Genomic DNA, 12,483 nt, shown 5'->3' on the forward strand with positions numbered 1-12,483 from the left:
CTCAGATTTTGAACTTCCGCCTTTCTTTTCTTTGCTTGGATAGGTAACTGTCTCTCTAAGTGAACACTAAAAAACACCCTCTGAAATTTAGATGCCATCATTATTGCTTTTCCATTACATTTGTTGTGTTCTTGGCTCATACAGAATTAATCTGGTTATTTAGACTAAGAATTCAATACCAATACAAAATTTTGGCCATTAAAATCTTCCTGTTAGAGATTTCTTTTTTTGATCAGGTGCAAATAAAGATCACATTTTAATCCTGCTACTTTTGATGACAATCACACTGTGCATGTTTGCAACACATTCACACAAACAAACAAATGGTGAGGATAGGGAATTTCATGTATGCTGGTCTTGCTACATTTCTTTTAATTCAAAAAACTTTTTTTTTTACAAACTAAATTTTTCTTTCATGTAAAATATGTAAAACGTACAGCAGTCAAAAGTGAATGACAACTGTACAATTAGCAACATTTTGAGTAGCAGAAATTATTAGGGTTGCGTAGTTAGCATGTATAGGAACTGCTTGAATTTCTTATTCTTTCAAAGCAAAGCTTGCAAAACCACAAACGTGCAGACTTTACCACTAGAACACAACTCCTGAACAAGATTAAAATCTTGCAGTTCTCTGTATCTGCTGCTACATATACAAGCATTTCCCTGGATCTGACCTGAAGAGAAATGCTCAGGCTCGATTGGCATTTAATTCCACTGCAGGAAAGCAATAAGAAGGAGCTAACCATGCAGTCCACGCCTAAATTCCACTGAAGTCACGTACAAAATATTTTATTGAAACAGAAATGGAGCTAAGTGTGTGTAACCTCTCTTGATGATATAAAACTTGACAGAGCTGAAGCCCATGAAGAAATGTTTATGCTCAAATGTATTTTTTATTCAAATGTAACACATTCTTTATTCTGATATGCAATTAAATATATTTACTTACACAGCAGAAAACTTTCACAGCCATTTCCTCATCAAACTGGCCAAGGATAATCCGAACATCATTACCCTGCAGATTGAATAAAATATGTGGCAGTTAAATACAGTCACAGCCTTTCCAGAAACCACTTCAGTTGGCCATTCAAATCATGTAGAGAGTTAGCACAGATTATAGCTACAGACAGCAAAATTAATTCAGAACTATTCCATTTTCTGTAAGTTCAAGAACTTGAAATAGTGCAAAAGAGAGCAGCTGAGGTGTTTGAAGAAAATTATTAAGTAATAGCACTAATGTAAATAAAACCTTAATGTTTATCTTGTCAAATATTACTATTCAATAACGCTAAAGTATCAAATATTCTTTTGATCCCTTGCAATATTTCTTTTAAAATTTTGCATATTAAAACCAGCTGAAAATATATGCTTTTCAATGTTTACATGAACTAATGCTGTAAAGTTAGGAGACTGGAGATTTGTAAGTGAGATAAAATGCCTTGATATTATGCCTGCTTTAGCAATTTTTAAAGGTTTTACTCATACAACATCTTGTCTACAGTCACTATAACACTTTGTCAATCCTTCCTCTCCTCCTCCCCCCCACCTCCACACATTAAAAAGAAAGATGATCACACTTTAAGAATCTATGACTGAAGTCAAAGGAGATCATTTTACTTTCATACTTAGAAAAATAGTAAGAACATATTCCTAAATTCAGGAGCATATGCAGGAAAATATTTGTTCAGGAACTGTACTTTTTTCTCATGTGAAAAATTGCTGCTAACATCTATGAAACACAGAAAAGATAGGTTTTTATGACTTAATATTACCTTTTATTTCACAGAAAATCTGATTCTCAGCAAAAGCTTGAGCAAATCTAATTTTTAATTTCTTTTATAAAATACTTAGTTAAAATTACTAATAGCTCTTTCCCTCTCCAAAAAAAAAGAAACAGATTCAGTGTGAATTGCAATGGCAAAAAACATTTCAGTTTTAATTAAATCAATTTATCAAAGATTTTCAGTTGATAATTTCAATGTTTATTTTCTGTTCAGCAGAAAATATGATGGACAGTGCAAAAAGATTCTAGAATACTTCTGTAATTAAATGCATGAAATTAGTATCACTCTTAGCATGGTTAAAGTTGGAAAGAACGTAATATGCTTTTCAAATTCTGAACCTGCCCATTTTCAGTAAGCCTGCTTCTCTTTGGTTTTATATTTAGCCACAGACTTATAAAGTAATGTAAATCTTATTGAAGTGGATTAGATTATTTTTAAACAAATCTTACAAGGTCACTTGAAACTAAACAAACAAATTACAGAAATTATAGCAATAGTATTACAGTTTTTGTAAGGAAAATGAATAGATTTAGGAATTATACATAAAAAAATCTCCTCATCCATTATTTCTATTTTTCATATTTAAAAAATATTTTTGGCCACTCTTGAAACTCTGAATTGCTTGACCTCTCTGAACATAAAAATGCATATTTAATATTTGAAAAAAGAGTAGCAAATTTTGGTTAAAAAATAAATGACACAGTACTCAATTATTAAACTTAAAATTTAATAAATTCCTTTTCATTTTGTAATATAATGAGAACAAATTTTAAAAAAACAGAACATGTGCAGCCTCATAGTTTTAGAGCACCAGAGACGGTAGGCAGGGTGTAGAGAGTAACTCTGTAGTGCATGTGCAGCAACACGGCTCACTGGCTATGCGACGACCTTCAAACTGAAGGTGTAGTGTCTGTGGTGTGTGGTACCATGCCTTAAGACATTAATTCCACCTGATTATCCCATAAACCAGAGTACATTTCCCACAGTGACTAATTATGAAGCACTACAAGGTTCATCCTATTTTTTTTCCCCAGAAATATCCTATCCCATTTTAGTAACCTTACCGTCTGCAAGCATTGTCTTACACTAATATCATTGTGCAATTAGTTTGGCAATAGCACTCAGACCTAAATATTGCACATTCAGACACATGAATATGTGGTTCTACAATTCCTTATGCAATGAAACAGGCACTCAGGAAACTCATCTTGAAAATGTTTTTCACACAAGGCATAGCAGAGCACCCCTTCTAATATTGGCAGTTGATTCTATTTTCAAACATACTCTGCTTTTGTTCAGGCACTGAAGCAAATGGGTGTATTTGCTGATTTGTCTAGCTGTGAGCAGATCCCAGTTCTGAATATCTGACCGTCTCAATATTTGACTAAGGATTTCAGCGAAGCTGGATTTTCTGTCAGGCAGGAATCTCCTCTTCCAGCATGAGCTGAGCTTCCAATGCCAGAGCAGGAAATCTGCAAAGTGGGAGAACCACATCTGAACCAAGTTCTCGAGAATCCCTGATGCTCAACTAGAAAGATTCACAGCCCAAGTTCAAAGTTCAGCTATGGCTCTAGAACTTGACAGTCCCTGATGTTCTATCATCCTTGGGATGTATGATCGAGCCAAGATGCACTACCAAATGTTCTTTCGCCTAAATTAATGAGTTTCCATGTTAACACATAAATTGCTGGTTTTGAAGCACTCAGTGCAGTAAGGAGGATATTAACATGTCTGTGTTCCGTAAAAGATTTGGATGGTATCCAACCACAAACTGATGGAATATGATCAAAAGAAACATTCTATTAACACCTATTAAAGAATAAGTCATGAGTCCTCCATTTAAATTAGTATGCCATCGAAGACTACAGCAAAAGAAAGTTCAATTCTGATTTTTCCCAAAGATTTAAGTTATAACCTTAATAATGTTCTTTTCCATGTCTTTTTGTGTGCAATATGCTAAGAAAAAGAAGGTTTCTCTGACAGAAATATGAATCCCCATTTTTCCCCAACATTTGTCCAGTATGCTCAGTATTGGCCAGAGATGGTTCGAAGAAGATAATGCTGAAAGTCAGTAAATAAAGTGACTGGAAGTAGGATCGAGTGAGAGAAAAAAGGGCACATGGGAAGGAGAGACAGACCCAATAAGGAATGTGAGTAGTACTTACACTTTTTAGGCAAAGATGGAGCAAACAGCTGGGGAGGTAGCAGTAGGCTTGAGAGCAGTATTGAACAAGGAGCTTGGGAAGGAGAGTTAGGCCTTTTCAAGAGTATGGCAAATAGGAAGCTTGACAAATAATTACTGTTAGGACAACTGCGATCTCAGAAAGTAAACCCAGAAGAAAATGGAATAATAACCTAGACAAAGGTACTCAGAGGGAGATGAGAAATCAGAGAAGCAGAATATAGCATTGGGTAGGCAAGGAACTTCAGACTGCGATGAAAATCCAGAATAAGACAGGGATGTTGCTGGGTTAAGTGGAGAGTATGGGATGACAGGGTCAAGCTGACAGTGATTATATGGCTGAATATTTTTTTCTTTGTCCAGCTTCATAAAGTTGCATCATGAAGAACATAATAGATCTAGTCGGTTAGTCATATATGGGAAATCATAATAGATTCCTCCTGTTTATAACCATGCAGATATCAATACAATGCTGTGAAATGCAGTGCCTGGCGTTTTATGGCTTGCAGTTAAAAACAGTGGAAAATTTAGTATGCAATCATGTAACCAAAGAATTGTACGTTAGAACACATGTAGAAGGAACTAATTTAGGAAAGTCTGTACGATAGCTTTTCCTCTTCCATGCATAACATTTTTCCTCTGTGCAATAACACACTCCACAGTAAGCCTCTTTCTCTCCAACTCTGCTTTTTGCATCCCCCTCCACATTTTTCCCAAATTTTTTCATGAAGAATTGCAGTTAAGATGGTAAATAAGCCTAGATCCATCTGATGGCAGGCTTGTGTCCGCTGGCTCTGTCCTGCATAAAAGACACTGAAGCTTCAAATTCATGCAACTGGACATAGCTCAAATCCCTTGCAGAGATTTTATCTGGATGGATAGTGAGGTCTGCACTGAAATTTATCAGTGTTCATTTCAGTGCTCACAGGTCAGGGTATATGTCCACATTATAGTCTCATGCAAAGAGATACATCAGACACTTACTGGGGCATAATTTTTTTCCCCCTTCAGTCACACTGTTAACTGACTATCAGCCAGTATGACTTCCTGGCAAGGATATACTATTCCTTTACATCAACCCCTATGGGACTGATGTGAGTTAACACAGTGTAATTCTCTTGTAGGGATCAAAGAAGTCACCCACTGGATCCCAGCAACTGTCAAGTACTCTTCCTTTCTCATAGAGTTGCAAATTGCTTGCATGGCACTAATGCATATTTGACGAGTTTTTAATTCATGGAACTACGCAGATGTTCTATGAGATGGTTAAAAACATCCCAGGAGGAAGGCAACTCCCAAAACTACACTTATATAAAAAGACCAATGTTTAGACCATTTGCCGGATGGTGAGCTGTCATATTTACTCTTCTCAGAGATTAGAGTAGCAATATCAGCATTTAAGCTTTGCCCCTCAGTAAGCAATACATATGTTCCCATACGGACTAAAGGTCAAACAAGAAAATGAAGAATAGGTACATTTCATTTATCCACAGTTGTGGTGGACTCTCCATAAAAACATGTTTTATAAATGAGGACTATAACACAGCCTCAAAAACAAATGACTCTCCTCATTTCTTTCTTATATGTGAGGATATTATTCATCCACTAAATATAAAGTGTCTTTGGTACTACTGGCAGCTGAGTAGTATAAGCCCTGAAGACAGTGAGGATCAAAACATCTAAGACGTTCCACTGAGTGATGAAGAACAACTTGTCTCCTTCACTGCCATTTCTAACAGCCTCAGCTATGAGGCACTCTTTAACCTTTTCAGAGTTTTTGAGTGATGCACATTATGGTGGAATAGGCAGCTATTTTTTTTCAGCCTGCAGAGCTTCCCTTCTGTGATCAGATTTTAATCTGTCTCATTTCTAATGAATAACACCACAATGTTGTATTACACAGCTTTCCAGAGAAGAATTGCTACAATATCTCATCTGCCAGGAAAAGTCAGTGTCTTGGCAGGCTCTTCAGGAAATATCTAAATTGAACAGCTCAGATACTCTGTCATATTCTCTACCATGTATCTGACAGTCAAGAGGTTATCAATAAATCTACTCAAAGCTGGGTAACGTTGTCAACAGAGGTGTCCACATGTTCTGCCTTCTAAACGCCTGGATGTCCATTTGAAGAACAATATATGAGCCTCTAATGTTAGCTGTGGAATCACTGATGGTGAAGGTGAACTAGAGGATGTCAGCTCCCACCATCATAACATGTTGGCAAAACTTGCTGATGTCTGTGATGGTGTGTATGTCACTCACGTAGATTGAGGCCGCATCCAAACATGTTCCTGGCTCAAAATTTTAAAATTTAATTAACTTGACTGTTAGAATGAGAGATCATGTTCAGTCACTATCCAAAACACCTATTGTGCTTGGGAAATCAGACGGAAACGGTTTCATTGAATTGGTATTCATATATTGCAATTTTTTGTCCTATGTGCAAGTGTCGTGGTTTAAGCCCAGCCGGACTAATCACCACACAGCTGCTCACTCACTCCCCTTCCTCAGCTGGACAGGAGAGAGAAAATATGAGGAAAAGGCTCAAAGGTCGAGATAAGGACATAGGGAGATCACTCACCAATTACCATCATGGGCAAAACAGACTTGACTTGGGGAAATTAGTTTAATTTATTACCAATCAAAATCAGAGTAGGATAATGAGAAGTAAAACCAAATCTTAAAAAAACAACACCTTCCCCCCACCCCTCCCTTCTTCCCGGGCTCAACTTCACTCCCGATTTTCTACCTCTCCCCCCGAATGGCACAGGGGGACGGGGAATGGGGGTTGCGGTCAGTTCATCACACGTTGTTTCTGCCGCTCCTTCCTCCTCACACTCTTCCCCTGCTCCAGCGTGGGGTCCCTCCCACAGGAGACAGTTCTCCATGAACTTCTCCAACGTGGGTTCTTCCCAAGGGCTGCAGTTCTTCAGGAACTGCTCCAGCATGGGTCCGTTCCACGGGGTGCAGTCCTTCAGGAACAGACTGCTCCAGCGTGGGTCCCCCGCGGGATCGCAAGTCCTGCCAGCAAACCTGCTCCAGCGTGGGCTCCTCTCTCCACGGCTCCACAGGTCCTGCCAGGAGCCTGCTCCAGCATGGGCTTCCCACAGGATCACAGCCTCCTTCAGGCATCCACCTGCTCCAGCGTGGGGTCCTCCACGGGCTGCAGGTGGATATCTGCTCCACTGTGGACCTCCCTGAGCTGCAGGAGGACAGCCTGCCTCACCATGGTCTTCACCAGGGGCTGCAGGGGAATCTCTGCTCCGGCGCCTGGAGCACCTCCTCCACCTCCTTCTTCACTGACCTTGGTGTCTGCAGAGTTGTTTCTCTCACATATTCTCACTCCTCTCTTCTCCGGCTGCCGCTTCCTGGTTTTTTTTCCCCCCTTCTTAAATATGTTATCACAGAGGCGCTACCACTGTTGCCGATTAGCTCAGCCTTAGCCAGTGGCAGATCCGTCTTGGAGTCGGCTGGCATTGGCTCTATCAGACATAGGGGAAGCTTCTAGCAGCTTCTCACAGAAGCCACCCCTGTAGCCCCCCCTGCTACCAAAGCACTGCCACGCAAACCCAATACAGCAAGATACAAGAAAGTTGGAAGTAGAAATGTTATTTCTCATACAATTTGCCTGTGCATACTTAGAATTTTTAAACACTGAAGTTGATGTACAAATACATTTCCTCCAACAACCCTTTCTCTGATTTAAACTGTGTTTATGAAAAGGAAAGTTATTTTATGTCTATTTTAATCACAAGTACAGGAGGCAGATATGAGTTTACCTATATTAGGTTTACATCTTGAAGAAAGGAATGAACATTTTCAGAATTGGATAGCTAAGTTGTGCCTGACATGTACCTAAGGACAAGTAACCCTATATTCCTGTCAAGAATAAGCAATTGCCTAGATAATTGCTTATTTATTGTTGTAATAATTTGTTTTGAAGAAGAAATCAAGAGATAACTTTAATATATTGTTTGATAGAGCCTTCTGGTCTTCCCTATAAAACAAACAGCATGTTGCTGACATACAGGAAAGCTAGAATCTCATTGCTTCTTCTAACCTTCATCCTAAATATACATGCTTATATGCATTTTTTCTTGTTATTACATCATGTTTAAATAGCTCTGCCTTCAGAATTGTTAGTTTTCTGGTGCCAGGGGTTAAAGACCTTGTCAAAAATGTGGACTTTACTGATAACACATACTGGAGTTTTTTCAACCCCAGATAGGAAATGCAAACTGGCTTAGACTGGACAGACACAAATGGCTTCCTATAAACATAATCTTTACCTATTTATACTTTTAACATTCAGGCTTGCATCTCTAGAATGTGGGAATAATAAAGCACTTAGTTTACCATGCTTCTGACCTTTTCCAGTTAGCTTCAGTAGTGTCTTAGTCTTATATAGGTTGATATTTGCTTTAATTTTAGTTTTTTAATACCATTCAGTTTATTAGGGGTTTTTTTAAACCTGTTTTACACATATTGAAGTATTTGCAGGATTGTGGCTTTGATTGTCTGTCATACATGTTTGATGCCAGCAATGATTTCATCTTCACCTTTTAAAAGTGCTTGCCTTTGCTGTTCAATCATTTTTTCATGTTCATATGCAGTTTAAGATTCATATCTCCTATGTCTAGTTTATTGTTGGTTGCACTGCATAGTAATGCTAAAATATCGTTTTAATTTTATGAGATGCCAGGAACCTAATAGATCATTATAATAAGAGAAGGATGGTAAATTATTGTGCTATCAAATTTATTTTTCCTTTTTTTTCCTGTGATTCATACGAAACAATGCAGATGATTATAAGCAAATAATTCAATCTAAAATGTGTAATGAAACTAATAGAAAGACGGTCAATGCTTTTGTTACATGGTAATTTACCTTAAAAGGGTTCTGGTTCCAAACCTCAAGAGCTTTCACACGTACATCACTAAGACTGGTGCTTTAGGTACAAACATTAAGCCAGCAACAACTTGCTTTACTTTGTGTCCTTAACAGGAACTATAAAAATATTTACTATATGCATGGACATTCATTGACTTAAGCAGGACCAGGCCCTCAAAATGCCATTTGTTAACCTTACTATGCAACAAAATGTAGTAGTATATCATTCTTATGCAAATTTTCTTTTATTAGCCTTCTTCATAGGAAAAAAAATTAAATCAAATGTCATGACATAATCATCACTTTCTCTTTATTCCTCAAACAACAGCACATACCTTAAGCTTCTTTACACTTGTACAAGGATCATTGGAGAAACTCTCAGTATCTGAAATTTCGATGTCTTCACCGTACAGGACGCCAGTCAGATCATTCCTCACCTGTCAGAAGTTGAGAAAAAGGCAAACTAGTGAACTGAGACGAAGTGAGGAGGAAGCAGATGGACTATATTTATCACTGTAATGACAAGCAATGATCTTGACGATAATATATGCACCCATGGGTTTTTTCTTCCACTTTGCCTAAAATCTGATCAAGACACTATTCTTTTACCACCGCAATCTACTATCAACATGTGCAGTACGTAAAGTGCTTTACTACGTGTGACAAAAAGTTCACAGTGGGCTCCCACTTTGCATCATGGGGATGGACAATTCTTGTTTATTTCCAGTGCTGTTAAGACCAAAAGCTTTCTTTGTAGCTAAAGTCATGTATGAGACTATATAAAAGGAAAAGACTTATCAAGGAGACTCTTCTATATTCTCAGTGCTGAGGGCTGATTTGAAACCACCGCCAGCTGGTCCTAGCATGAATCAGCAGAGTTTAGCTTACGTCGGTTAGGGAGTGGTAAAGTTTAATGAACTCCTCCGTGCCCTCCCCCTTTCTTAGAGAATGCATCTCTCTGCATGGGACAGTGAGTGATATGGTTTGTTCAAAGGTGACACAAGCAACCTTCTATCAACAAATTTTCTCACCTGTTTTTTTAGAGTGGCAAGACTCTGTCCTCTTTGAGCTGCCTAGGAGCACAAAGAAGCCAGATAACACACAAAAAATCTGGTTTACAGATTAAGGGGGTTTTTCCATATAACTGCTTCAAGGTTTTCTGTCTTAATCACTGCTGGTTTTCCTCCAGCCACATGACTGGAAAAACAGTTTCACATTACTATTCCTAATAGATGAGCAAAAATAATTTTAGCTGGAGATAACGTGGTTACAGACCGAAATGAAGAGAGCGGCACTCCAAATTTAATTTAATAAAATTATGATCACATTCATTGCACTGATTGTCTTTTTTATTTGTTTGTTATATCAGATATAGGAGAAGCAAGTCACAGTGTAAAACAGGTATCTCAAATGCAAACAGAGAAAATACAATACATGGAAGAGAAATACATGTGATGTTGAACAGGAAAATGTAGAAGTGTATATATAAATCATATGTCGATACTTTCCAAGGACCCTCTCTATGGGTCGCTGGAACTATGCATTTTAAATCTCCCTCCTAACTCCCCTTTTCCTTGACCTCCTTTGAGACAGATGAACAGTCCATTCAAAACAATCTGAAAATATTTGATATACAGTGACATGGTCAAGTAAAGAAGAGGAAGTGGTATCTGTCTTGGTTGGACTTGATGATCTTACAGGTCTTTTCCAACCTTAGTGATTCTGTGAATCTGTCCTTCAGGAGTAGGAACTTCTTCATTTGAATTGAAATAACCATAAAGTTTATACAAAGAGAAGATATTTTATCCATGCAAAAATAAGACCCAGCTATTGCTAAATTTCCTGGGCTGAAAGTCTGTCACACTCATGCCTAAGTATACAGTAAAAGCAAGGGGATGCACTGAGACGTGAAAGGTTGCAGGTGAGACTTCTGAATTCTGCTGGCAGCTTTGCTTTCGAGAGAAACTCTTCTCTTCAGTAATCTTCAGCCTTTCTTTAATATATGTTTGTGAGTATCGTCCCAATCTACGCATGTTAGTAGTTCTGCTGGGTGTATTTTATGCTTTTATGTTTACCATGCAACTAATTTATTTTTTTCATTATGCTGCTTAACTCTTAGATAGCAACACAGATTTTTGGTAAAAAAGAGGAATGTTAAAACTATCTTCGTGCTTTTGCAAATTTCTTCATGACAAAGAAGCATAATCTGGCTTCTGCAATGTAGTATTTGCATTAATTGACCCTCAGACAGCAGTCCATCTTTTTGCTGTTCGCTTTACATTGGTTTTGCCAAGTTTCTTTGTTGACCAATGAAGTATTTGCTGAAGATCATTACTACACTGGCTGCCTTAATTGCTTCTTTTATGGCCTCTGCTTCATCATATCCCTTTTAGCCATGCTTTAAAACTACTATGACATATTTTTACATTATAACCTTTTACAATGATTAAAACAAGTGGACATATAAGTAATTTTTTAAATAAAAATTATTTTATTTTACAGAAGCAACAGTCAGAATGGTCAGTCCACCAAGATTTGAGTTATGTCCTTCATCCTTTTGTGATATAACCAGTTTTTAAGTGCATTCTGTGAAAATGTATTCACTGACAAAAAATGATCAGATTTGATTAGTGACTCCTTTTTCTGCTAGTATACTAGTAAAATGAATGATTGATATTTTAGCTCCAGCAACACCATTAACTGCTCCGTACAATACAGGTCTTTCTTGATACAAAGAAAAATTGCTTTTCTGAATCAAACCATCAGTGATAACAAAAGAAATTAGACCTCTCTTGATCATAGGTTAGCTAATGGCCAATTCCTTCTACCTAGTATAAAAGTTCACTAAAACTATCATAAGTTACTTAGAAAAAGTAAAATTTTCCTTAGCTAACAGAACTGTACTTTCCAAAGGCATATAACTTGTCATATGCTTCTACCCCATACTGTCCTACCTTCTTCTGTACAACAAGAAATTTTTTAGTTGCAGGTTTGTTTTTCTTGAGCTTTTTCTGGAGCCATTTCTAGTAATTCCGTTAATCTCAGAGAGGCTAGATTAACATTACTCAGCCGACCTGAGTAGAAAACAGCTGATCCACTAAACAGAGTTTAGTCCAATTAGACCATTATTAATAGGAGAAAAATGATAAATAATACACATTAAATATTATTAAAATAGACTAACACTTACAGATAGGCTTCAGTGGAGGGCACAAGGCTGACATTAGATTAGACTTGAGACTGTCTACTGATGTGCTGTGATCCCTTCAGAACTTATTCATGAACTTTGCAATTGACATAATCAATTGCATATTATTTTTTTTTCTGAGCAATGCTTATTTAAATTCAGCCACTGAGAAATTTCTTTGACACCCCCCTGCCTCATCTGCTAGAAGTCCACTGCTCTGGGACTTTCAGAGCTCTTAGGCTTTTCATTGAACTACTGATTAACCTCCCAAAAGACACACCTTATTAGATTCGGTGCCAGAGAAGTTGTAAACATTTTCTCTTCACTGCCGCAATCAAATATTGGATGCTTTTCAGATGCATCTGTTGCGGAGATTTTGCCAAAAGAAAGGTGTTTCTTTCCCATTATCACAAGAAGGTATTAGGAGCTTTATAAGAATT

At 37.6% G+C, this 12,483-nt stretch overlaps 1 protein-coding gene across 1 annotated transcript in view; it reads right to left on the reverse strand.

Annotated features, from left to right (window-relative positions):
• The window catches only part of GABBR2 (gamma-aminobutyric acid type B receptor subunit 2), a 506,706-nt gene that overhangs the window by 263,919 nt on the left and 230,304 nt on the right, over positions 1 to 12,483 (reverse strand). Inside the window, exons 4-5 of the mRNA XM_059815457.1 lie at positions 9,192 to 9,293; positions 950 to 1,015 (exon numbers count right to left, since the gene is read on the reverse strand). Coding sequence (XP_059671440.1) covers positions 950 to 1,015; positions 9,192 to 9,293 — 168 coding nt within the window. The remainder of the gene's footprint in view (positions 1 to 949; positions 1,016 to 9,191; positions 9,294 to 12,483) is intronic.

The sequence above is a fragment of the Gavia stellata genome, chromosome 3 (assembly GCF_030936135.1).
Source record: "Gavia stellata isolate bGavSte3 chromosome 3, bGavSte3.hap2, whole genome shotgun sequence".
In the NCBI taxonomy this organism is placed as follows: Eukaryota; Metazoa; Chordata; class Aves; order Gaviiformes; family Gaviidae; genus Gavia; species Gavia stellata.